Genomic DNA, 26,215 nt, shown 5'->3' with positions numbered 1-26,215 from the left:
CCTTTAATAAATGCAGGCACATTTTTAGCGCCTATTCATACTAAATCAGTTGTCCCTCCCCCTGGTGCCAGGTCCAACAGATCCATCTTTAGGCTCAGCAGCCCTGTCCCCCCATAAGGCTGAACCTGAACCAGCTTTTCTCCCAACTGAAGGAGGTGAGCAGCATTGTGTTGAATGACATGCCACTATCTGAAGGGAGACTGGAATACAAAATAAATAAATATATATATATATAACAAAAAGCTAACATCTAATTTAAATTATACATTTCAAACACAGTATTTTCCCACATAGCCAATGATCTATATAAAACAAAAAACTGCTTTTAGTCTATTTAGGATGATGGACAGTTTGAAGCATTGAGTGATCAATCTGTAAACAAAATGTTAATCACCGACATTTTGGCTATGATATTAATACTAATGTTATTATATTAAAGCAGGGGTGGGGAACCTCTGGCCCCCGGGCCGTATACGGACCGCTAGACCAGTGGTTCCCAAACTTTTTGTGCCCAAGGCACACCAAAGGACAAGTAAAAAATCTCAAGGCACACCTATTGTGCAAAATAGCCCTTATAACACGTGTTATCACTCATATCATGTAAAATATCTGTAAATGTGCATAATTATTTACTAATGCAAAATAAAATGTGACAAAGACAACTATATTACTCATGAAATATTTATTAACGAAATATTTCAGAAATTAATTTGAAACTTTATCAAATTAGGCTTCATCAAAGCAGCAACACACTCATTTAAACCAGACAGGTCACAACATAAAAAATGAGGCAGAGGAAACTCAGCAGAAATTCAGCACAGAGAACTGTCAATGCAAGGAAGCTGCATTGTCCATGGTCCTGAACTACAAATTATAAATGTAACATTTCAGCAATCAGCATTGAAACATGTGCTATTGTAAATATGTTTGCCGATTTACAAATTAGTGAGATACATGTGCCTGTTGGGGCGCGCAGATTTTTTTAATCCTTGGTGGCACTGGGGAGAGGGCCACTCGCAAGTCCTGTTCAACAGAGAGCCGTGACCTCCTGTTGTTCTTCATGTAAACCAGAGTAGAGAACGCCAACTCCAGAGATGGGGTCGTTACTAAAAAAATGTAATATATTACATATTACTTTTTAAAAAAAAGTAATATATTACACTACTTCGTTACTATCTACATAAAGTAACTCGTTACTTTACTCGTTACTTTACTCGAGCACGTACGAACTGGGCATGCGTGAGTGGCAATAACTTTACTTACCAGCAGGCGGCGGTAGTGTGTATTTGTCATTCAAAACAGGCAACAACCGGAAGACAGAGAAGAAGAACAGACTACGTGATATAAACAAACAACAAATAGCGTGTGCGTTAGCTTCACCTTAGCATGTGTTCTTTGCAGGTGTTTGTTGAGGTTTGACGTGGTGTTTCCAGCAGTGGATAACAGCTTCTGGCCTGGACACAGTTTGCACCTCACCGTCACATTCCTGTCTATTCTTCGGACGAACTCAAAATGATGGGCATACCTCCACCCCTCGAAAGTTATCGCTGACTCAGCCATGTTTATGCAGCACTGCACCTGGAGATGTGGACGCGCAAGTCGCGCAGATTACGTACATATAAACCTACAAAGTACTGATATAGTAAATAAAAAATTAAATAATAATTGTTGTGTAGTTGTATATTGCAATAATAACGTATGGTTGTCACAAAATCCCACGGCACACCCGGACTTGCCTCACGGCACACCAGTGTGCCGCGGCACACCGTTTGGGAACCACTGCGCTAGACCATTTGGTACGGCCTCACTTGGAATTCCAAGTATGCTGGAGATTGGAACAGTCCTTCGGCGGCACTCGATGACGTAGCATCCTTGAAATATTGGCTTGGAAGCCAGTTTCCTCGAGATTGAGAAACGGCCCGTGTCTTTGCAGGTCCTTTAAGGTGAAAAGTGGGCGTTTGTGGATCAAGTCAGAAGGAAGCAGCCGTTCAGTTATAAACAGGAAGTTGACTGAGAATGAATCCAAAATAAAAGCATCAGGTGTTAACGCTCACCAAAAAGATGTATTTCACAAGAACATACACCTATGGTTAAATAGTATAGTTGAGTGTATCATGTAATGAACAAATGAGTGAACATTGAAATGAATATCAATAAAGAATACTTAAGAAAAGTTCCAATGTCGTACAGTATTATTTGAAAATGCTGGACAAAAATCAATGTATTTCCCAGTTTCGTTGGTTTTATTTTTGAAAGTTCCGACAGCCAGAAGTTCTGTTTTATTCACGCTGACTTTATCTAGTGTTGACAAAGTCGTGTCTTGCACTTGGAAGATGTCTGCAGAGAAAGAGGGAGATATGTTGTGCTTTTTTATCAACGGGAAAAAGGTACGCATTTAATAAATAAATAACCATGTTTTAGTTTTAGCTGTTAGCCAGTAATTTTTTCTGCTAAAGTCTGTCACAAATGCTGCAAATTAGTTTACACGAATGTTAAAAGTTGTATTTTTGACTCATAAAACAGTGTGAGGGATTTAGAGAATTAGAATACACGCTTAAATTGAACTAAAAGTAGTTTTTAAGTCATGAACTGCAAACGGTGAGCCTTCAGAATCTGGGACGGAAATGGGTTTAAAAAAGAAAACCTCCAGAACAACAGTTTTAGCATCACACAACTGTAACATTGTATGAAGAAATACTTATATCTGATGAACCTAAACTACTTTTTGTTATATTTTCTGAGAGATACAAAAACCGCAATAAAGTTAATATGAGATTGCAACATATTACATTAGATTCAAGGTTCAAGGCTTTTATTGTCTTTATTGCTACAGTGTAGTTAGGACAATGAGATTCTTAGATCACAGTCTCCTCCAACAGTGCAACACAATACAACAGATAACATAGTACAGACAGAGTACAGGTCAATAAAATAGAATACAATATAATAGTAAATGCAGAATAGCAGAATTCATTGAGATTAGATAGATTAGATGTAATTAATTGATCTCATATTGGGAAATGATATTGGTATAAGAAGCATAATTTAAGAAAGCGTTTAAAGCAAACATATCAATAGAAATGTATGTGTATCTATTGATTATGTAGACATCGTTGCAATACTTTAAGCTCTGGACATTGAGCATGTTTCTCAATGTTGTTCTTTTTTTGACTTAATGACAGAGAAAATATGTTGTGTCTCAACTGTATTCAGTTTTCTGTCAAGGTGGGATTTGGTTTGCAACTATTGAATGCATGTGTGATATTTTCTTTGGATGCAAAGTAAGTTTAATAAGAGAAATATTTAACTTGTGTTAAACAGGTAACAGAGAAGAATGCTGACCCTGAGACCATGCTGCTGTCCTTCCTCAGAGAGAAGCGTATCCTTCAGACCAAACACACACACTAAATACAGACTGTATTTAACAATGAAATGTGCAATGGCTTCTGCAATTCATTTCTATTACTGGCTGCAACTACACTACTTTTTATATGTTCCCCTACTTTAAAAAAAAAAATGTATTAAGTGTGCTTGCATCTTGGTTATTTCCCTTGACGCTGGCTGCAGTGAGGTTAACGGGAACTAAGTCTGGCTGCGGGGGGGGAGGCTGCGGGGCGTGCACCGTCATGGTGTCCCGCTACCAACCTGCCACCAAAACCATCATGTATCCTTTCTGATAACAATGGAGGACCACTGGAGTATATTTTCTGCAGAACACACAGTTTCCCTTCACCTTACTTTCAGGCATTTCTCAGCGAACGCCTGCCTGCTGCCGCTCTGCTCGCTGCAGGGAGCCGCCGTCACCACCGTGGAGGGGGTCGGCAGCACCAAGAGCCGCATCCACCCAGTGCAGGTCAGTGAGGGACGCCTTGCTCATGAGCACCTCAGCATTAAGTGCTGAGGGGGAAGAGAGCGATCATTTGCTTCCTCCATTTCCCAAAGTTACGTGCATGAATGTTACAGCAATTGTAAATGCCTCTGGATGTACAGCCCCAAACACACTTCCCTTTTAATGCAAAACACACCTTCGTCAAGGAACAAATGTATGAGTTAAAGATTTTCTTTTTGATGCTGTGCTTTTTTAGGAGCGGATAGCGAAGGCTCACGGCTCTCAGTGCGGTTTCTGCACCCCGGGGATGGTGATGTCGATGTACACCCTGCTGAGGAACAAACCCCAGCCCAGCATGGAGGACATCACACAGCACCTTGCCGGTCTGTCTGCTGGATTTGATTCATAATAGCTATATATAACGCACCTTTAAAAATACAACACACAACAAGAATTACATGTTAAAAGCAGATCTGAAAATGTGAGTTTTGATTTGTGATTTTAGAAATTGGTGCAGTCGTGCCTTTCCCATGAATCCAGTTATTTTTATATTCATGTGAAAACACCAAGTGATTATGAATGAAGTCTCACAAATCTGTCATGCCTCCTTATTCTGTGTTTTGTTTTTCCAGGAAATCTGTGTCGCTGTACTGGATATCGGCCCATTATCGACGGCTGCAGGACTTTCTGTCAGGTACAAAGCTCCGCTCTGCAGGGAATACAAGTTATATCATTCTGTTTTTGCAACACTGTAACTTAATGTGTCTGCAGAACTGGTTAATGTCACCAGGCATTGACTAGCAAACACAAGGAAAAACATTAAGGATTAATTTTACTCCAACTAAAACCAACAGGAAGAAAACTGCTGTCAAGCTAATGGAGCCGGAGACTGTTGCCTCAATGGAGACAAAAATGATGATGAAGCAGAGCGTGTGAGTTTAAGTAAAAATAAATGTCTTGCTTTTCTAGTTATTTGTCTTTTTTCTATTTCCCTTTTTTTAAGCATTTAAAAAACAAATAATGGTACGGAGCAAAAACATTTAAAAATAAATGAATAACCAACTAGAGGAGCAGAGGAAGGAAAAACATTCACTTACTGATCTTGCCATGGTGTCCCATTAAGTGCTAGTTTTCCTCCTCTCTCAATGTTCTGCAGGAAAAGCCACGGTTGTTCAACAAGGAGGAGTTTCTTCCTCTGGACCCGACCCAGGAGCTTATCTTCCCTCCTGAACTGATCGTAAGTCATGAGATCTTTTTTCAAGCAACAAGAAGTTAAAATGTAACACACTGCTCAGAGTGTTTACTCAGAGAGGGTCATTCCAGGTCGAGTTTATCCAATACTGTTCCCATAAAGCTGCAGTATTAAAATGCAACTTTCTCCACAGCTGATGTCAGAGAGTGCGAGCCCACAGACACTCACCTTCCAGGGGGAGAGGATGCGCTGGGTGTCCCCCTCCTCCCTGCAGGAGCTGCTGCAGCTGAAGACCAGAAACCCTGCAGCTCCTCTGGTGATGGGGAACACAACCATAGGTCAGATTGATTTTAGGTTAATTCAGACTTTCTGCAGCTGTTCCTTTGACAGTTTATCACAAGTAAAAAACAGTCATAGGATCATAAGTAGGCATGATATAGTGAGTCATTACTGTCCAAGTTGACCTCCACTCTGATTCCTGTTAAAGGTCCAGATATAAAGTTTAAAGGCACCGTGCACCCGCTGATAATCTCTCCAACCAGAGTGATGGAGCTGTTTGAGGTCACTCAGACTCCACAAGGTAAAAACACATTTACAATTTATATTTGTAAATAATTATCGTACAGATAATAATTCTTTCTGCCAGTGCAGAGTATAAAAGTACAAACAGAGTTTTTTTTCTAAACTCCTCTCCACAACTTTTCAGGTGTTTGGGTGGGGGCGGGCTGCAGTCTCTCTGAGCTTCAGTCTCTTCTGGAGAAGCTGCTGCTTCAGAGTCCACAGGAGAAAACTGAGCTGTTCAGAGCTCTGATCCAACCGCTGGGGAACCTGGGAAGCCAGCAGATCCGTAACGTTGCTGTAAAAACACTTTACTCATTTATTATCTAGTAGGGGTGTAACGGTTCACAAACATTTCGGTTCGGTACGTACCTCGGTTTTTAGGTCAAGGTTCGGTTCGGTACGTTTTCGGTAGAAAAAATTATCACAAAACATAACATATTTTTTGTTTTTTTTAAATTATTATTAAACTGTGAATAATGTATTCACTCAAATAAATACAAAATATAATAAAATAAACATTAAGGTGCAGCATTTTGATTAACTGAAATAATCTGTATTTGAACTTTACTGTATTAGTACTAGTGTTGCACGGTGTACCGATACTTGAAAGGTACCGCGATACCCTGCCGTTAAAAACGGTACGATTCCTCCATTTCATTAGTATCGGTACTTTAAGAATGACGGGGAAAAGTACTCCGGTGAGAAAGCGCCTTTTTAATAAGAGCCGTGTGTGTTCAGCGCTCTGCTTCCATTCCCTGCACTGCAGCCGTGCCTGAAGTCCCTCCCCTCTCAAGCACGTTCTAAGTCCCACTCGTGCACTCGGCCACGCGCTAGCTGCCAGAGCATGTGAGAAAACGAGAAGCATGGCTGCAAGTGGGAGTGCAACTGCCGCTGCGCCTCGGCTTGTTGACAAAAAAGACGCCAGAAGCGAAATTTGGAAGTATTTGAGCTATCTCTGACAGTGAGGGCAAGCCTACGGACACCACGAGGCCTGTCTGTGAGAAATGTTTTAGATCCCTGCAAACCAAGGGAGCCAACACATCAAACTTGGCTAAGCACCCGCCGACCGGCATCCAGAGCTGTTTAAAGACTTTAAAGACAGACAGGTTAGCGAATGTGATAGATCAGGGGTTCCCAACCTTTATTGTGCCAAGGACCGGCAGATAGGCTACATTAAAAAAAAAAATCGCTGACCGGTTGTCAATTTTAACTGATTTTAATATTTACTCACCAGCAGGTAGCAACGGAGGCTAATTGTATGTAACAGCCTGAACAAATAATAGAACAATGCATCCAAAACATATTAACAACGTTTACAAAAGAACCGGTGTCGTTTTTTGGTTTTTCGGAAAAACGGAAAACCAAAAAACCAACGTTATTCAGTTTTTAAACCAAAACGGGAAAACAGTTAAATCAACGTTTTGGTTTTGTTTGTATGACTTACGGATAACCCAGTGATGGGAAAACGAGGTGAAGGCGCATTATGACGGAGGTGTGTGTGTGTGTGTGTGTGTGTGTGTGTGTGTGTGTGTGTGTGTGTGTGTGTGAGAGAGACACTGGCATTTGTTTTCAGAAGATATTATGATAGTGACGTTCGTTCCGGTGCACGTACGACAGCATTTAGCACTATGAGCGTATGACCGAGTTCCCAGGGAGTTACTGTGGGAGGTGCTGCGGGAGTATGGGCTGAGGGGGTCTCTACTCAGGGCCATCCAATCTCTGTACTCCCAAAGCGAGAGCTGTGTCCGGGTCCTCGGCAGTAAGTCGGACCCATTTCCGGTGAGGGTTGGCCTCCGCCAGGGCTGCGCTTTGTCACCAATCCTGTTTGTAATATACATGGATCGGATTTCGAGGCGTAGTCGTGGGGGAGAGGGTCTGCAGTTCGGTGGACTAAGGATTGCACCACTGCTTTTTGCAGATGATGTGGTTCTAATGGCTTCATCGGTCTGCGACCTTCAGCACTCACTGGATCGGTTCGCAACCGAGTGTGAAGCGGCTGGGATGAGGATCAGCACCTCCAAATCTGAGGCCATGGTTCTCAGCAGGAAACCGATGGACTGTCCACTCCAAGTAGGGAATGAGTCCTTACCCCAAGTGAAGGAGTTCAAGTATCTCGGGGTCTTGTTCTCGAGTGAGGGAACAATGGAGCGTGAGATGGGCCGGAGAATCGGAGCAGCGGGAGCGGTACTGCAGTCGCTTTACCGCACCGTTGTGACGAAAAGGGAGCTGAGCCAGAAGGCAAAGCTCTCTGTCTACCGGGCCATTTTCGTTCCTACCCTCACCTATGGTCATGAAGGATGGGTCATGACCGAAAGAACGAGATCGCGGATACAAGCGGCCGAGATGGGTTTTCTCCGCAGGGTGGCTGGTGTCTCCCTTAGAGATAAGGTGAGAAGTTCGGTCATCAGGGAGGGACTCGGAGTTGAGCCGCTCCTCCTTCGCGTCGAAAGGAGCCAGTTGAGGTGGTTCGGGCACCTAGTTAGGATGCCACCTGGGCGCCTCCCTAGGGAGGTGTTCCAGGCACGTCCAGCTGGGAAGAGACCAAGGGGTAGACCTAGGACCAGGTGGAGGGATTATATCTCTTCGCTGGCCTGGGAGCGCCTTGGGATCCCCCAGTCAGAGCTGGTTGATGTCGCCAGGGAAAAGAAAGTTTGGGGCTCTCTGCTGGAACTGCTACCCCCGCGACCCGACCACGGATAAACGGGAGAAGATGGATGGATGGATGGATGGATGTTTTGGGAACACCAGCATATAGGCTTCCTATGGAGTTAGCCAGATGTGTGTAAATTACTGTTCATGGTCATTTGAAAACAAATGCCGGTGTCGGACAAACACACACACACACACACACACACACACACACACACACACACACACACACACACACACACACACTATGCGCCTTGGTGACCGGACATCTCCTTCATAAAACTAATAAAAGGGGGAGTAATCGGGCAGTTCGATGTGTGTAGAGATGTGTGTGGTTAACACATAGCAGCCTGCAGTCACTCGCTGTTCTGATGAAGGTAAACACAGCGAAGGCGGTGCGTAAAAAGGCACAGCTCTCGGCGCGCTGGTGCTGCACTTCTCAGATGCTGCCTGCAGCCATTTCATGAAGTGAAGGAGGTTTTCCTTCTATAAAACAGCTGCGGGCAGCAGATACCGTGAGAGTCCCGGACATGAATTCATAGATCAAGGCAGACTGGTTTGCCAATCCGGTGCTTAAACAAAGGCAAGGCAAGTTTATTTATATAGCACTTTTCAATACAAGGCAATTCAAAGTGCTTTACAAAAAAATGAAAGACATTAAGAAAATGGCATTTAAAATCAGTCATTAAAAAGAAAATCTAATAAAATAAACATAGCTCTACACCCCTGGCCGACATGTCCTTAAAATGAAGTCCGAGTTTGAAATATATCTCAAATAATGTATGCACTGCCATTTCCCCACATAAACATAACAGTCTACAATTAAACGGTTGTCTCCTGTGCGCTCCTCTTCCTACTTGGCGCACCGGTAACTTTCTCGTGCGCACAAGAGGCTGAGACCAGGGCCCTTTCTCATTTCTCTAACTCCCCTCCTCGACTCCCCTCCTCGACTCCTATCCTCGAGACTTAGTCCCGCCCACAGGAGATGCGAGCCGAGGAGAGAGGAGGGGAAGCAGCAGGCGGTTAGAGAAATGAGAACTCCTCTCCTCTGAGCGGTCATTTTAAAGAGACGTCCATTAATGATGACGGGAGGCACAGCAGCCCTCTGTCTGATGGACAGATGTGTTCATGACCACTTATATATTTACTTTGATTCATTCACAGTGATAATGATACAATAACAGGCTACAGATGCGGGGACACACACACACATATATATTTATATAAATATATACAATTTCAGAATCAAACAGAGCACTCTCATAATAAAGTAACACTATCAGAGACTGGATATATCCCCCCCCCCTCTCTGGTCGCTACAATGAGGACAATAAATTACGGGCCAAAAGTTTTATTTACAAGTATTGAAAGTAAGCAGAGGACACCAAACCAACTGAGACCTGTCTGTCCGCTGCATCTACGCACACACTGTGCGCGGTACCGGTCCGCGGACCGGGGGTTGGGAACCCCTGTGATAGATAACATAATTACATCATGCTCAAGCCCATGCCCTCAAATCTAAGTCAAATAAGTGTAATTTATTTTTTGACAAACGAACGTTTTCGTAGTTTGACGAGGCAATTAATGGCAATGATAACTGTCTAATATGGCTATCTTTTTTAGCTAACTTACCAATGTGGCTAACATCTGGAATATACATTTTGTCAATAATTATTTATATTACTGTATTACATGTTAATAAAATATAAAAAAAAAAAAATATATATATAAAACAAAAAAGTTGTTTGAGATGATGCTTAATTTTATCTAAAGGTAGGTAAGTTTCAGAAACCGGCTCGAGATACACTTGTTGTTATATTCCATGGAATGCTCTTAACATCCCGATAGCAATGAATATCTTAAGTGTTTTGACAAAAAATCCATAAAAAAATTTCATCTGTGGAAGCCGTAATACTGTAAAAAGCACGACCAATAAAGCCGGGCCGGCTAAACGGATTGGATTGCCGCCCTGTCTGTCAGCCTTCCATCTCGTGCACGCACAAATGTATCTCGTGCCGTCATTCGGCGTGCATTGCAGCAGTACTTCAATGACTCGCCAGTAACAGGCGGCCACTTTCACCAGTCTGCTGACGTCATGTGCGCGTTCATGTGTGTTGGAGGAGGTGCTCTGTAAGGAAGTCTGAAGAAAGGGGCGGATTCTTTTCGGCTGTGTACTTTCAAATTTTAGTGCACTCGAGCCGGTTTCTGAAACTTACCTACCCCACCTTTAATATGAATTATTGTCATTTATTTTGTTTATTGTTCTTATTGTTTAAAAGTGTGTGTTATGTTCTGGTGTGAAATAAAGCACAATAATTACATTTAAGACTGTTTCCCTTTTTTTAAGAAAAGTATCGAAAAAGAATCGGAATCGCAATTCTTGACTTGGTATCGGTATCGAAACCAAAATGTTGGTATCGTGACAGCCCTAATTAGTACTCAAAAAACATAAACTATTAGTTTTGGGTTTTTAATTATTATCAAACTGTGAATATTCACTCAAATAAATACAAAATATAATAAAATAAACAGGGGGGGGGGCGCGAGAGGCCAGGAGGAAAAATGGTTATAAAAAAAAAAAGAAAAAAAAAAAAAATCATAATTTGAAAAATTATTGATTCGAAAATAATATGATACAGTACTATTACGTCTGGGTCTCTTTGTTTCATTAAAGTTCGACTCTGTGTGTGTGCGGAACGAGCCATTTTGTGTGCGCGAGTGAGAGAGAGAGAGCGCACCGGTACTGGAGATCGTTGTTGTTAGCTTCTGGTGCTAGCGAGCTACGCTAACGGATATAAGTTTTTTCAACAACAAAGTGGAGGAGAGTCCTCTCCTGTCAGACTGAGAGACTCAATGAGCTAAAGGACTCTCTCAGTGTTATCTCAGAGGGTCTCAAATGTTTTGGTCACCATTAATGTAAACAATTATTTCCGAGACACACGTTTATATGATCATTATAGTTATACAAAAATAAGAGAATAAATGAAAAACAGGTATGAAATACTATATGACAGTAAAAAAAGAATAGAGTTTAAAAGGGTGATTTGTAAAATACCCATAAAGAAAAAGTAAATCTGTTTACAGGTCTGTTTCAAATGGGTGTTGAGAGATGTATCCATAGATCTCTTCATTTTGCTCTCAAAGTGCACCAGATTGATGCAATTAACTTCAATATTTAAAAATGAATCTTCCCGGGGGAGCATGCCCTCGGACCCCCCTATATGAGGTCCACACACCACCTGTAAAAATAGCACTTGACCCCTGCTTACACCTATATGCCGTGAGCTGATTATCGAGCCTTCATTGTAACAGTCATTGTCATTGTACATTGTGTATATGCTTGGGGATTGTTGCAGTAGAAAATTCCACTGTAGCGCCCGGTACATTAATGGGAAACCCTAAATGTTTGAGCACCCTCTATGAAACGTCAAGCTACCCCACAGCACCCCCAAAAGAAATCTCTGGCGCCGCCACTGAACCTGACTATTTGTGTTGGGGGGGCCCGACTTTTTTTTTTCTCCAAAGGGGGGGCCTGACAGAAAAAGTTTGAGAACCACTGCGCTAGGGACAGAGGTAGCATATACAGCCAGGTAGCGCTTTGCTAACATGGCAACATAAGGATATTTGGCGTTTGTAATAGCTTTGGCTCGGTCTAAACTTTTTGCGAGTGGTGGAGGCTTAAATGCTAGCGGGAGTTGGGTTTGCACTTCAGTCTTTTTTCTTTTGGTACCGGTGATATTCACGTTCGGGTGGTGCCTTTTCAAATGAGTGTGCAAGTTTGATGTATTGCCAGCCACGTAACCAATTTTAGTTGAACAATGCCGACAGCTTTGGTTCGGTCCACCTGTCTTTGTCCGTCATCCTGCGACGCAGCACCTGAGATTACTTCCAAGAAGTTGTTCACGTTCTCAATTTTTTACGTTTAACGTTATATTCGTTCGGTACACTTCGGTACACACGTGTACCGAGGTACGGGTACGTATACCGTTACACCCCTATTATCTAGTATCAGAGAAATATTAGTCCCTTCAATTTAGAGGATGTATCTACAAAGCAAGTAGGCCTACAATGAAAGAAAGCATGAAGAAGAATTATAGAAATGGAAATGACTGAAGTGTTTTTATTTTTGCTTTTACACGTTTAGTCTCTTGGAGGCAACATCATGAGCGCGTTCTCAAACTCAGACCTGAACCCTGTTTTAGCTGCTGGGAGCTGCAGAGTGAGCGTCATTTCTAACGGTGAGTACATTTCTGGTAGAAGATCCGTTCAAACTTTCTAAAAATGAAGATTAATGTCAGACACTTTTTCTCCTTTTACCAGGAGGAAGACGAGAGGTTCCTCTGGATCAAAACTTCTTCGTAAGCTTCGGGAAAACCATCCTGAAACCAGAAGAGATTCTGCTTTCTGTCTTTATTCCCTTCTCCAGGAAGGTACACATATCGTTTCTAAGAGTCCTCCCATTTGCAGTGTATTAAGACGGATTAAGTAGTTTGTTTTTAACAGCTGATAAGAAGGTTAAATCTGATCTCCTCTGTGTGTTCCTGCAGGGGGAGTTTGTCCGAGCTTTCCGACAGGCTCCGAGGAAGGAGAGCAGCTTCTCCACGGTGACCACCGGGATGAGGGTGTTCTTCTCCGAGGGGTCCCGGGTGGTGCAAGACGTCAGTATTTACTACGGTGGGATGGGACCCACCACTGTTAGCGCCTCCAAAACCTGCCAGGCTATCATCTCAAGGTGTTTGATTATTAGAAGTAGATAAGCAGGATTTTCTTTCCTCTGTTTCCCACTTTCTTTTTGTCATCAGTCCGCCATCCTTGATTTCTTTATTCAATAAAACGACCAGGCATGACTATAGAGCGTGTTTCCTTCAGGCGTTGGGACGAGGAGACCCTGAGCCGGGCGTATGACGTCCTCCTGGAGGAGTTGGTGCTCCCTCCTTCGGCTCCTGGAGGAAAAGTGGAGTTTCGTCGCTCTCTGACACTCAGCTTCCTCTTCAAGTTCAACCTGGAGGTCCTGCAGAGACTCAGAGACATGGTAGGACAAGGAATGATACAAAAAAACATGCTTTAATTCCCTCGAGAAACCAGTAAGATATGTATACTAGAGTTTTCTGTGTGCAGAATGTGATTACAGATGAGGTTCCTGAGAAAATGCAGCCTCTCCCCAAAGAGATCCAACCCAGCCTGCAGGAGTTCCAGGTGAGAAAATAAATGTTAATCTAAATCATTTTACGTTTTGATAAACCACTTTTAATATGTAGACCTGACTTCTTCTTCTGCTTGTTCTTCAGCATGTGTCAAAGAGCCAGAGCGAGCAGGACCCTGTGGGGCGTCCCATGATGCACCGCTCCGCCCTCAGCCAGGCCACAGGAGAGGCAGTTTACTGCGACGACATCCCGACGACAGACGGGGAGCTGTTCCTCGCTCTGGTCACCAGCTCTCGAGCCAAGGCTAGAATCACGTAAGGAAAAAGTAAGGATCTCTGACTACAATTTTGATTTCCTGCATCGTTTTTAAACTTTTACTTTTAATCCGATAGAGGGCTGGATGTGAGCGAGGCTCTGCAGCTTCCTGGTGTTGTGGATGTCATCACAGTCAAAGACATTCCTGGGAAGAAAGTCCGTGAAATGTGCGGGTATGAAGAGGAGCTGCTTGCTGAGAGCGAGGTACAGTGTGAGCGTGTGCACACCTCTTTTTAATGGTGTGTGTACACATTGAAAACAGTGATAGTTAGAAAACTGACTGATGACATATCATTTACACTCAAGTCTTACACCCTCTTTACTAATAACACTGTGCAGCAGATCCTTCAAAAAGCAAACAGAACTCCAACTTATTTATGGGAAAACACTTGAATTTCAAGGTTCATTTAGTTTATACACTGATTAATGTGCTTTTTCTGTGCAGGTGTCGTGCGTGGGGCAGATGTTGTGTGCGGTAGTTGCTGATACGAGAGCTCACGCCAGAAGAGGAGCCGCGGCGGTGAAGGTCGGGTACGAAGACCTGCCGGAGCCCATCTTCACCACAGAGGTGAGTGGAGTCCTGATTTACTGACATATAACAAATCCAACCCGAGATGCACTTTTTGAGATGGGTTTTTATACCAAAAAACAATTGCAATCATGTAAACACAAAAATAGTAAGGTCTGTTAAAGGTGGGGTAGGTACGTTTTAGAAACCGGCTCGAGATACACTTTTTGGTATATTCTATGGAATGCTCTTAACATCCCGATAGCAATGAAATGCTTTGACAAAAAATCCATAAAGAAATTTCATCTGTGGAAGCCGTAGTACTGTAAAAAGCACGACCAATCATTTTAGCCGGCCCGGCTAAAATAACTGGATTGCCTACCATTGTCAGCCTTCCATCTGTGCACAAACTTATCTCGTGCCCTCATTGGTCATGTGCGCATTTGTGTGTGTTGGAGGAGGGGCTCTGTAAGGAAGTGGCAGATTTTTTACGGCTGTGTATTTTCAAATTCTAGCGCATTCGAGCTGGTTTCTCCAAAATGACCTACCCCACCTTTAAGTAAGCATAATTAAGACAAAATGTCGTAGCTGCAAAGAATATATATATTTAAATATCTATTTAAGAAGTTGTAAATCAATCAAAATCTTACAAGATACATTAATCCATTTTCCCCACACAAACTATTATTTTCCAATAATTTTTTTACGTGACTCCCTGTGACAGGAAGCCATTGAGAAGTTGTCTTTCTTCGAGCCTCTGAGGAGCATTGAGAGAGGAAATCTGACCGAAGCGTTTAAAACTGTCGATCAGATTCTTGAAGGTAAGAGTCTTTGCTGAAACATATTAGTTCTATTAACATCTGAACATAATCAAACACAGTGGCGAGCAGTGACTTTTATACCTAAGCCCTCTGACCCCCCCTTTCCTCGAAAAAAGAAAAGAAAAGAAGAGTTATTACGTCATAGCGTATACTTCAGCGGAATATCAAAACAATGGCCCGGGGTTCAAAATGCAACAATGAAAGCGACCCTCTACCACACAAAACAACACCATTTATATAAACACCTATCATGACAGGGCACCCACAGCCAAGTAACAATTAAAAATGAATTAAGTCGGCACGGCGGCCCACACGGCCCTTGCCACTCCAGTTTATCATTGTAACTCAATCTTGAAAATGACTCGGTTAATCATTTCGCAACAATGTCATCACTATCACTGACATGAGCCATCATGAACTAACTTATGCTAATCATAAATCTATCGATCATAAATCTATCGATTAGATATATGATTAGAAAATTATAAAAGTAGGGTAGACATGTGGATATTATCCGGCTGAACAAAACGTGCATTTTTCCACAGACCTTATTTCAAGCTATTTTCCAAAATCCTATAGAGAAATCCCATTGCTTTTTTGTCGAGGGAACGATAGTTACGTCTGTAACTACGGTTCTATGAGTCCCGGATGACCGCCAGAGGCGGTGCTTTAGCACTGGATATGTCCATCGCGCGCATGCGCAGCTCGAGTACTAATAACAACAAAGTCACCTGTGACCCACGTGACACCGGCTATATATGCCGGTGTCGTCAGAGGATCTGTTCCCAGAATCTTCTCGCGAGCACACAAGAATTCTGAGTGACAGGATACTCTGGCGTTCATCCGGGACTCATAAGCCGCATTCACACCGCAGGACTTTCCCTGGTACTTTGGTTCTTTAGTTCCGTTAGTACCAATAATGTCACGTTCACACCGTCGGGACTACTCAGTGCCGGGAACTCTTTTGGCCATTTTCAGTCCCTGCTAGAGAGGTGGTACGAACCTGGTGATAAAAGAGTGCCAATTTCTATTCTATTTCTATTGGCTGGGCGAATTGCAAACCACGCCCCGTTAGACTCTGAATTTGTTTTGTTAGGCAGCCATTTTTTTCCTCGCTACAAAACCACATCCACACCTGAGCGAGTAGTTTTTTTGTACTTTAAAGCAGTTATGACCACACTTACTACAACACCGGAGCGGTGGAATGATGAGGCAGTGTCTGCGCTTCTGGCAATTTACTCCGAGGACGGGATGCAGCAGCTTCTACAGAAAGCAGTTCCCAACTCTAAATGTTTTGAGCGATGTTCGCAAAAGCTACTTGAGCTGGGAATCGTGCACAGTGCACACGGATGCCGGGTAAAAATAAAGAAACTCAGGCAGGACTATAAAAAAATTAAAGACCACAATAATAAGTGGTAACGATTTTCTATTGTTATTATATATATATATATATATTGCCACTGTTTTTTAATACTGACACCTAACTTGCACTAAGGTATGTCTGCTGCTATATATATTGCCACCGTTACATTGTTTTGAAACTACTTACACTTTATTTTACATTTCACACTTTTATTTAACTTCAATTTACATGCATACGACACACCTGGAACAGCGTGATGCCGTTATTGTTATGTCTTGACTGTGCAATAAAACAAACAAACTGGCGAAGCTTTATTTATTGTGTCCCACCCCAAATTTGCAGAATAGAAGAATGTGAGAGCAGACAGGTGTCGGTGGTTGAATTTATCTACAATGTTGCAACCTTGTGCAACAATGGCAGGGGCAGAAACACAAGTCTTACACACATAAACACAAGTAATTTATCATGTCATTTGTTTTAGATAAATAAGGGAAAAACACCAAACAAGGGTTAATGTCCTTTTCCAAAATCAGCCTGAGGGGGTAATGTATAATAAATACATAAAGATAAAGTCCATTGTTATAATGGGGTATTTTATTTGTAAATTACCCTTATGAACTCCATCATGTCTGAGGTCGGAAAGTAAACAAACGCCTCATACAGCGGGTGGGCTTTATAACCCCCCCCCGTGTAGTTCTTCTTCTCTCGTTTTTTTTTGTACTCGCCGTGAAGTGGTTTTGCGGCCTGCCAGTAAACCCAGAGAAGAAGAAGACGAAGTGACGTCAGCGTAATCTTGCCTCAGGGAAAGTACTGCGGTGTGAATGCGATTGGCACTAGCCCCCTGGCGGATTCAGTGCCGTGGTACTTTAGTACTAAAGTACGGCAAGTCCTGCGGTGTGAAAGCGGCTATAGAACCGTAGTTACAGACGTAACTATCGTTCTATTTCGTCCCTACTGACCGCCAGAGGCGGTGCTTTAGCACTGGATGACTTATATCAACAATGTCATGAAGAATCCAAGCACTTACTTACCTAGCCGGAAGCAGCGGAGCTCGGCAACAGGATCACACCCAAAGGGTGGGGAGTGGCGACATTGACCCGGTAGAACCTGGAGAATGTGCCAGAAGACGCCCACGACGCCGTGGCGCAGATGGTCTCCAGGGGCACCCCTCTCAGGGAAGCCCAGGATGTTGAGATGCTCCTCGTAGAGTGGCATCTCAGGGTGCTAGGGGGACGCTGCCGTAAAGCCCCTCTCAGGAAGTGGGACACCAACCTGTGGCACCGTTGACTCCAACATGTCGGGCAGAGATAGCAGCCGTATAAACCTTCAAAGTGGAGTGAGAACGTCCACTATTCAGAAGGGACTGCAGGAACTCTAGAATGGTGGCCACAGAGCAATGCCCCGGATTCTCAGCCTTACCCAAACACCAGTGGGAGAAGAGCTTCCATTTGCACTCATACTGCGCTCGAGTGGATGGTGCTCTGGCATTCAGGATAGTTTCCCTGACAGATGCCGTGAAAACGCTCAACAGCGGGTTGAGACCCGCAGAGGCCAAGCCCAAAGCTGAGGGCGGTGAGGGTCGGGATGCCAGATCTGACCCCTGAGCTGTGACAGAAGTTCCTTCCTGTCGGGGAGACGCCATGGTGGGCTGCAGCAGAGACTGTGCAGCATTGGGAAGCAAACCCTCCCCGGCCAGCGGAGGGTGACCAGAAGGAGCCTGTGCCCCTGAGTAAGGACCCTCTGAAGCGTCTGTAGTATCAGAGGCAGTGGCGAGAAGGCATACAGGAGACTGTCTGGCCAGTCATGCGCCAGAGCGTCCTGACCCATCGGGCTGGTCACCTCTGCCCAGGAGAACCAGAGGGGGCAGTGCCTCGACTCTTCCGAGGCAAAGAGGTCCACCGAAAAGGCTCCAAATTGTCTCCACCACCTCTGGATGAAGCCTCTACTCCCCCGTTGGAGGCTTGTACCGAGAGAGGAAATCTGTGTCCTGATTCTGGTCTCCTGGTAGAAAGACTGCCCGCAGACTGGCCAGGCGGGGGAATGCCCAAGACAAGAGGCTCTGTGAAACCCGGAGCAGCTGTGCAGACCTGGTGCCCCCCTGGTGATTGATTTGGGCAACAGCGGACATGTTGTCCGAACGAACGAGCACGAGCACATGCTTGCCCGCCAATTGGGGTAAAAAGTGCATGAGTGAAAGCAGCACAGCCCGAAGCTCCAGCACGTTGATATGGCGTGCACCTTCCTAAGCAGACCACTGACCCTGAGCAGTCCTGCCCTGCAGCACCGCACCCCACCCTGAGAGACATGCATCCACATTGACAGTCTCCCGGCGGGATGGGATGGCGCCCATGGGCACGCCCATCAGAAGATAGGTCCTGTCCCTCCAGCGGGACGGAGAGTGGAGGCACCCTGAGTCTCCTGTGCCACTTGGCGTCCAAGTGAAGGCTGTTCAGCCACATCTGCATGGGGCGCAGCGACAGCAGGCCTAAGGGCACAACTGAGGCAGCCGTCAGTCTGCCCAAGAGCCGGAGGAACTGAATGTAAGGCACCCTCTTGCCCAGCCTGAAGATGGGAAGAAGGTAGGAAATGTCGTCCGCACGACGAGGTGTCAGGTAGGCCCTCATGGCGACTGAATCTAGGACCATCCCCAGGTAAGTCACCTGTTGGGAGGGGTCCAGGTAACTCTTCCTGGTGTTTACTGTTAGGCCCAACTGGGCTACGTGAGATAAGAGGCGCACCGTATCCTGGGCCACTTGAGGCCGGGACGGCGCGCAGACCAGCCAGTCGTCTATATACGGCCGGACCTTCACGCTCTGCGCCTGCAGGGGTGCAAGAGCTGCTGCCACGACCTTGGTGAACACCCTTGGAGAGAGAGAGAGACCAAAGGGAAGCACCCGGAACTGATAGTGTCGGCCCTGAAAGGAAAACTTCAAGAACTTCCGGTGGTGGGATGCAATTGGCACGTGGAAGTAGTCGTCCCTCAAGTCCATGGTTGCGACAACACGAAGGGTGTCTACTGTGGTTAGCATATGGAAGGGCAGCACCTTCAGGAATCTGTTGATTCCTCTGAGGACTGGACGGAATCCGCCTACTTTCTTGCTCACAAGAAAGTAAGCCGAGTAGAACCCCCCCCGGACTGAAGCAGAGGGTCTACTTGCTTGATTGCGCCCTTGGCCAAGAGGACGGACAACTCTTGGGCCCAGCGTTTCCGCCAGGGGGGCGTCTTGCCGTCATTTGATGCCCTTATTCAGCTCGGGACGCCCTGAACTCGAGCCGAGGGCATCCAAAAATATTAATAATTTGAGAGAAGATCGAGAGTTTTTATCGCTTGAAATAACAACTAGGAAAAAGGACAAGGACATCCATCTGTTGGAGGGGCAAAGGAATCTGGTGGGATTCTTTTCGGAGTATTGAAGATCGTTTCCCCGACATCGGCGGTGCCTGCTACAGCACAACACGTGCATGATTTGGACGCGATGAGCGGTGCTAGTGGAGCACGCGCGTGAGCTGCGAACACCAGAGGCTCGCAGCGGCGAAACTGAAGCTCCGTGGTAAACTGTGGTAACATGAAGAGCCGTTTGGCTGCCGAAAGAGCCAACGCTTTAAGGGAGCCGAGCCAAATGATCCGGCTCACTAACGTAAAAAGACAGTATCTATAAGGGACGGCTCATCATGGACTCATCAGGAGCCAGAATCAGGGAGGCGATGGCAGGCTCAATGGGTGGCATGCGACCCAGCCCCACCCTCGCCGGATCCTGCATGGCAGCCATGGTCCGGGCATCCGAGCTAGTGCGGGAGAGGGCCCCGGTGTCCCTCCAGCATGCATGGAGCTCCCTCAGGTACTCCTCTGAAGGAGGAACAGTGAGGGGGGCAGGGCTATGCCTGGAGAAGGCGCTAGCCTGAGCCGAGTCGGCCTGCGGAACCGGAAGCTGCAAGTGGGCCAGGGCCGTACGAATAATGGCTGCCATGGAGGCGTCCTCCACGCCTTGCAGAGAACCCTGAGCATTGAAGAGGTTAGCCGAAGCCGCTAGCAACATGGCATCCTCATGCAGAGGTGTGGCAACCGAAGGAGGGGCAGGCGACACGCTAGCAGCCCCTATACCGGCCCATGGCTGAAGGGCCAAGAGGAGCGACTTCATCATGTCCATGTCGGCAGCTAACCGATCCACCTTAGAGGACAGCCTGTTTCTATTCCTCCTATTGGGGGGTGAACCCATAGCCATCGCTCCCTCGAGTCGCCAGGAACAGACGAACTGATCTGGAGGAAGATGTGACAAGGAGAGGTGTCCGTTGGCTGCTGCCAGACGCTCCACCTCTGCGACTCTAGCCACTCTGAGCGCCCGAGGCATGCAGCTACAGTTCATGCAGGCGCTTTGCGTGAGACCCTCCCTCAAATGCTCGAGGCCAAGGCAAGAGGGGCAGCGGTCATGGCCGTCCTCGGGCTCAAGATAAGCCATACAGGCGCTACATGAATGAGCCATTATGTAGGTAGCCAGACGCAGCGTAACCGGGAGCGGGTGCGAGAACACAGCCTTCACCAGCTACCTGCTGAACGGAAAGAGTAGAGCAATACTCCTACTCACTGAACACAACGAGGGATGTAATTGTCCTACACCCACGTTACCAGCAGAGGGAGTGGGAGCGAGAGCACTGCCTTCACCTAGCTGGATTAAATAAAGACGCTTAACAGGACAGTTTAGCCAGGTGGCTGCTGCTAGAATCAAGCAACACGTCTACCAGGAGCGGGGGCGAGAACACTGCCTTCACTGGTTGAGTTAATAACGAAAACACAAAGCTAAGACCAGAAAACTGGCGTCTAAAGAAAAAACAGCATGGGTAACTCCGGTGCTTATCCCAAGCGTCAGCCAAAGTGGCTGCACAGGCAGGACACAGTTAGGCTGAGCAACGCTATTGCTAACTAGCTAAACAAGAAAACGCAGCTAAAGCTGGAAACTCAAAATGCTAATGATAGCTTGGCACAACGCCACAATCAGGAAAAGTACAAAAAAGCGCAACAAGGGCAACTCCTGGGAGAGGGAGCGGAAACGCTGCCGTCACCAAAACGTTTAAGCCAAATAGCAACAAGACAGTAATCAGGACAACTTAGCTGAGAGAGGGAAACACTGCTATCACCGACCAAGCCGACACCAACCTGTCCGTCGAAGATAGCCGGTGTCACGTGGGTCACAGGTGACTTTGTTGTTATTGGTACTCGAGCTGCGCATGTGCGCGATGGACATATCCAGTGCTACAGCACCGCCTCTGGCGGTCAGTGGGGACGAAATAGAACCCATGCGCAGCTTACTTCCGGGTTTTAGGACGCGTCACTGCACCACTATGGCTGCTTCTCAGGTCGACTATTTTCATTTCCTCGCTCCTCGGTCTCACCGGAAGTTGATTTGCCTGCGCCATCTTGAGTACCGTCCCATGGCTCTTATTTCTGCCGGAGGACCGGGAGTCACTCCTCAGTTTATACCGTGTTTTGTTTCAATTCCTGTTTCATTTAGTTACACATATGTGATATATCTGAACAACAAAGTGGTCAAAAATCATTTTATTCATTTGTTGGAAACATTTTCATGATCGCTTTTTTCGTTTTACATTTTCATTTATTGTCATTTCCATTCAGTCAGTCATTAAGTGCTATTAAAATGTTAATGTGCTACATATCCAAACAAACAAACAAAGTGTGCAATCCAATGAATGTTAATCTAACTGGGTTTTGATAGATAACATATCTCTTTTTCTTCTCTCAATTATTTTATTTATTTTGTGCACTTTAATCAATATTAATCAAACTATTGTTCGTTTATACATTTTAAGAATGGCGTTTATCTTTTTTGAGAATGAGTTCTTATCTTATTTTATTTATTGGGATCTACAACAGATGATACAAATGTTTGTGTCAGTAAATGTGTACTAACAGAGACGGGGGTGTGTGTGGAAATAACGGGGACAGAGCTGGCTGCTGCCAGACGAACAGCTGTGCAGCGTCATCACAAACGGACGTCGCTTCACGTGACGCTCCGGAGGAAAGGACGTCCCATTGCTCTTAAAACTCATTTCCCTGCTTCTCGTGGTTTCCTTGCGTCCCTCCATGCTTCCCTGGTGGGAGGGACTAAACGCAGGGAAACGACGCAAATGAGGGAAGCAAGGATTTCATTTAATCGACCTGAGAAGCAGCCAAAGACCAACACACATGCATCAACTTCACAGCGGGCGCCGGGCGGAACTTGTCATACAGTCCGCGAAAATAAAGCCCACCCATTTAGAGGGAAGATATGATTGGTCAATTGTACTGTCATTTGACATTACTCTCTCATTGAGTACCTGGCCCTCTGTGAATTTACAGCTCCTATCTTCACAATAACTCGCAGAGACGAGCTTCTTTCATGTAACCCTTCACATTCCAACAGAAACTGAACAGGAAGATTCGAAGGATTTATTTCTTTGGAAATGTTATTTTAAATACAATTAAATCAAGTTATTTTGGTAAAACTAATGAAAAATTTAACTAAATAAATACTTGAAAAAATAAATTTCGAATTTGCCACTGATCAAACAGAACCAGGTTTTGTATTTGTCCAAAGTGTTTGCGCGTCACTGTGTTCGCTAATTGTTTCCACAGGAGAGTTTAGGATGGGAGGTCAGGAGCATTTCTACTTGGAGACCCAAAGCATGCTGGTAGTTCCCGTTGGAGAGGAGACTGAGTTCAACGTTTACGTCTCCAGTCAGTATCTGTCATTTACTCAGGTACACAGATGATTTTTAGACCATTAGTGATCATCAAAACATTTATATTACCAATCTGTTAACAATTAACACTTGATGACGGCACCTACAAAAGATATCTGGGGTTTGATGGATTTGTCTCATTTTCCTGGGCGCAGGACGCTATAGCAGAGACGTTGGGCATCCCGTCCAACAGAGTCACATGTCACGTCAAACGGATCGGAGGAGCTTTCGGAGGGAAGGTCTTCAAAACCGCGATCCTGGCTTGTATTACGTCTGTGGCTGCGTGGAAGTAAGTCCAGGGCCGCCCCTCCCTACAGGCCAATCACGCAGGCTGCATGGGGCCCCGCCTTGCGCAGGGGGCCCCGCCCAGAGGGCCTCAGCTGCTGTACGCAGTTCTCCGCTCAGTTCTCCACGCACCCCCCGCGAGAGTGAGAGGTGAGAAGGGGAGCAGTGAGCACGTGTGTAACCCGACACCGTTGCAATGAATCGACATCTGACCAATCACGGCTTTGATACGGCCACTAGTGCAGGTGAAGAGATGTCGGTGAAAAGACAGTTTCAGTCCGGCACAAGCAAGAGGGGAACAAAACAAAACATGAAGAAACTAGAGCATGTTGAAGGTGGGTTATTGTATGAGTCAAATGTACAACTTGCGAATGTTGTATAAGTCAAATTGCTAATTGCCATATTAAAACATCAGCTGCAATTCACGACATGAAGAAGGCAGTCTCTGCAGAGCATATAGGCTAATGGAGATGCAGTTATTTCCAGCATTCTTTATTTACCATTCATTCAAGTATGTGATGCCTTTTATCTGCTAATGTACAGGAGGAAGAGAGATACACTGTCTGTCTACTTGGCTTACATAACAGTTAAAGTTTACAGCCTAAAAAAACATGGAGCATTCTTTCCCCTTTTTATTAATGTTTATGTCAATTTGCACATTTCATGGTGACGCTCAGCCTCTCCCCTTAACTCCTAACAGTCATCATCATGGTGATGCTCAGCCTCTCCCCTTAACTCCTAACAGTCATCATCATGGTGACGCTCAGCCTCTCCCCTTAACTCCTAACAGTCATCATCATGTCAACCACAACACAGAGAAATACTGATAGAAATGTGTGTGCAGTTGTTGACACATTGCTGACAGAGGGAACTATGAATACAGATTTAAGAAATATCAGTTTTTGAGCATGTCATAAGCATGTTTTGTCTTGACTATTACAACTATATTATTATAAAATAATATAGTATTTATATTATTGAATTGATTATGATTATTAGTAGAAGTAGTTTATGTTGAAACTTGTTGTGTGCCGTGTTGGTCAGGACTCCCTGGAAGAAGAGATCTTGTATCTCAATGGGACATTCCTGGATAAATAAAGGATAAATAAAATAAAATAAATTATTTGCATTAATTATATTTTAATCTTTTTGAGGCTAGTATTTGGCAGGAAATGCAGATGCACCTGTAAACGCATACTGAACGACATACATGCACATTTACCTCACTGTATAAAAAAGTAACTGTTGATAATAATAATAATAAACAGGAATTATATTTGCAAAGTAGCCTACTTTGTTTCCAAAACAAAATGTTTCACTCCTGTCGGTTGGGGGGGGGGGGGGGGGGGGGCCTCATCTCACAATGTTGCTTGGGGCCCCAAGTTGGCCAGGGGCGGCCCTGAGTAAGTCACAATGGAAAACCACAACACACAGCATCAGAAAATGTCTGTTTGATTCAAAACCAATTACTGTATTGAAATTAAACGAGAAACAGAGTAGACTTCAATTCTTCTTTTTATTTATGGTAATTGCTTTGACTGTTTCTGTATTTAGGACTAATCGTGCAGTGCGCTGTGTTTTGGAGCGAGGAGAGGACATGTTGATCACAGGAGGCCGCCACCCTGTCCTCGCCAAATACAAAGTAATAAAAAACACTTGCCAGAAGTTGGTGGATTGAACATTGTGAAGGTTTTCAGGAAAAGTGATAAAATATTGTTGTTTTTTTTCAGGCGGGTTTCATGCAAGATGGGAGGATCATGGCGGTAGATATCCAGTACTTCATGAACGCTGGAAACGCAGTGGATGAATCTATCGTAGTGCGTAAAATCATTTTATATTTATTTACCAGATGAACAGACAAACTGTAACCCTCGATTTTCTTCTTCTGGCAGATAGTCGAGCAGATTCTGCTCCACTTTGAAAACGCCTACAACTTCCCCAACCTGCGGGGTCGCGCCGCCGCCTGCAGGACCAACCTGCCCTCCAACACCGCCTTCAGGGGCTTCGGCGTGCCGCAGGCCCTCATGGTCCTGGAGAACATGATCAATGACGTGGCCATGGCGCTGGCACGCCCTGCAGACCAGGTCATTATCCAATCAATATGCTTAGCATTAATCATCAGTGGTACAATCACTAATTCCTGTTTTCAAATTGTGTATCAGATCAGGGAGATGAACATGTACGAGGGTCCGTCCATCACTCACTACAAGTTTGCGTTCAGCCCGGAGAACCTGCGGCGCTGCTGGCAGGAGTGTAAGGAGAAGTGTGAGTTCAGCGCCCGCCGCAGCGCCGCGCAGGAGTTCAACCTACAGCACCGCTGGAGGAAGAGAGGCATGGCCATCGTCCCCGTTAAGTTCGGGGTCGCATTTTCAGAAAGCTTCCTAAACCAGGTCAGTTTGGTCTTTTTTAGGCATGGTTAGGTTCAGCTTATTATGCTTTATATCAGTATATCTCTTAATATGCAGCGATGGTGATTGTGTGCTTGTTTGTGTGTAAAGGCTGCAGCTTTGGTGCACATCTATAAAGACGGCTCTGTTCTGGTCTCTCATGGGGGGACGGAGATGGGTCAGGGGCTGCACACTAAGATGCAACAGGTACAGGAAGTTCTTCAGTGTGACTGAAAAAGACTCAAAATGTGTGACATCTGCCAGCCCAAAATAAGTCAAGAAACAAGGTCCTGATGCTGAGAGCATTTATAGAGGAAATTAAAGCTAGTAAATAGCTAATGTTTTATTTTGAAAATACAACTGAATTTGCATATGCTGTCGATTAAAGTTAAAGAAAGGAACAACATCAGAATCGACCCTTACCTC

General features: G+C 44.9%; 1 protein-coding gene and 1 long non-coding RNA gene across 3 annotated transcripts in view; one reads left to right on the top strand and one right to left on the bottom strand.

Annotated features, from left to right (window-relative positions):
- The window catches only part of LOC117546672, a 3,146-nt gene extending 1,697 nt beyond the window's left edge, over nucleotides 1-1,449 (bottom strand). Inside the window, exon 1 of the long non-coding RNA XR_004569061.1 lies at nucleotides 1,381-1,449. This is a non-coding gene — a long non-coding RNA (uncharacterized LOC117546672). The remainder of the gene's footprint in view (nucleotides 1-1,380) is intronic.
- An 884-nt stretch (nucleotides 1,450-2,333) lies between these two features.
- The window catches only part of LOC117546595 (aldehyde oxidase 1-like), a 28,018-nt gene continuing 4,136 nt past the window's right edge, over nucleotides 2,334-26,215 (top strand). Inside the window, exons 1-27 of one of the 2 annotated variants that reach the window (XM_034216867.1) lie at nucleotides 2,334-2,387; nucleotides 3,322-3,379; nucleotides 3,568-3,664; nucleotides 3,745-3,853; nucleotides 4,086-4,212; nucleotides 4,462-4,523; nucleotides 4,684-4,761; nucleotides 4,986-5,066; nucleotides 5,215-5,359; nucleotides 5,509-5,601; nucleotides 5,728-5,879; nucleotides 12,376-12,469; nucleotides 12,552-12,661; nucleotides 12,779-12,963; nucleotides 13,101-13,263; nucleotides 13,350-13,427; nucleotides 13,520-13,689; nucleotides 13,768-13,894; nucleotides 14,136-14,258; nucleotides 14,923-15,019; nucleotides 23,011-23,135; nucleotides 23,273-23,406; nucleotides 24,957-25,044; nucleotides 25,133-25,219; nucleotides 25,295-25,486; nucleotides 25,565-25,792; nucleotides 25,901-25,996. In XM_034216867.1, the coding sequence (XP_034072758.1) occupies nucleotides 2,334-2,387; nucleotides 3,322-3,379; nucleotides 3,568-3,664; nucleotides 3,745-3,853; nucleotides 4,086-4,212; nucleotides 4,462-4,523; nucleotides 4,684-4,761; nucleotides 4,986-5,066; nucleotides 5,215-5,359; nucleotides 5,509-5,601; nucleotides 5,728-5,879; nucleotides 12,376-12,469; nucleotides 12,552-12,661; nucleotides 12,779-12,963; nucleotides 13,101-13,263; nucleotides 13,350-13,427; nucleotides 13,520-13,689; nucleotides 13,768-13,894; nucleotides 14,136-14,258; nucleotides 14,923-15,019; nucleotides 23,011-23,135; nucleotides 23,273-23,406; nucleotides 24,957-25,044; nucleotides 25,133-25,219; nucleotides 25,295-25,486; nucleotides 25,565-25,792; nucleotides 25,901-25,996 (3,153 nt within the window). Of the gene's footprint in view, nucleotides 2,388-3,321; nucleotides 3,380-3,567; nucleotides 3,665-3,744; nucleotides 3,854-4,085; nucleotides 4,213-4,461; nucleotides 4,524-4,683; nucleotides 4,762-4,985; nucleotides 5,067-5,214; nucleotides 5,360-5,508; nucleotides 5,602-5,727; nucleotides 5,880-12,375; nucleotides 12,470-12,551; nucleotides 12,662-12,778; nucleotides 12,964-13,100; nucleotides 13,264-13,349; nucleotides 13,428-13,519; nucleotides 13,690-13,767; nucleotides 13,895-14,135; nucleotides 14,259-14,922; nucleotides 15,020-23,010; nucleotides 23,136-23,272; nucleotides 23,407-24,956; nucleotides 25,045-25,132; nucleotides 25,220-25,294; nucleotides 25,793-25,900; nucleotides 25,997-26,215 lie in introns of both variants that reach the window. The other variant, XM_034216866.1, reaches the window with a different exon arrangement.

Source organism: Gymnodraco acuticeps, unplaced genomic scaffold (genome assembly GCF_902827175.1).
Source record: "Gymnodraco acuticeps unplaced genomic scaffold, fGymAcu1.1, whole genome shotgun sequence".
Taxonomy (NCBI): domain Eukaryota; kingdom Metazoa; phylum Chordata; class Actinopteri; order Perciformes; family Bathydraconidae; genus Gymnodraco; species Gymnodraco acuticeps.
The sequence above is the reverse complement of the archived record's forward strand: the minus strand, read 5'-3'. Positions and strand labels throughout refer to the sequence as shown.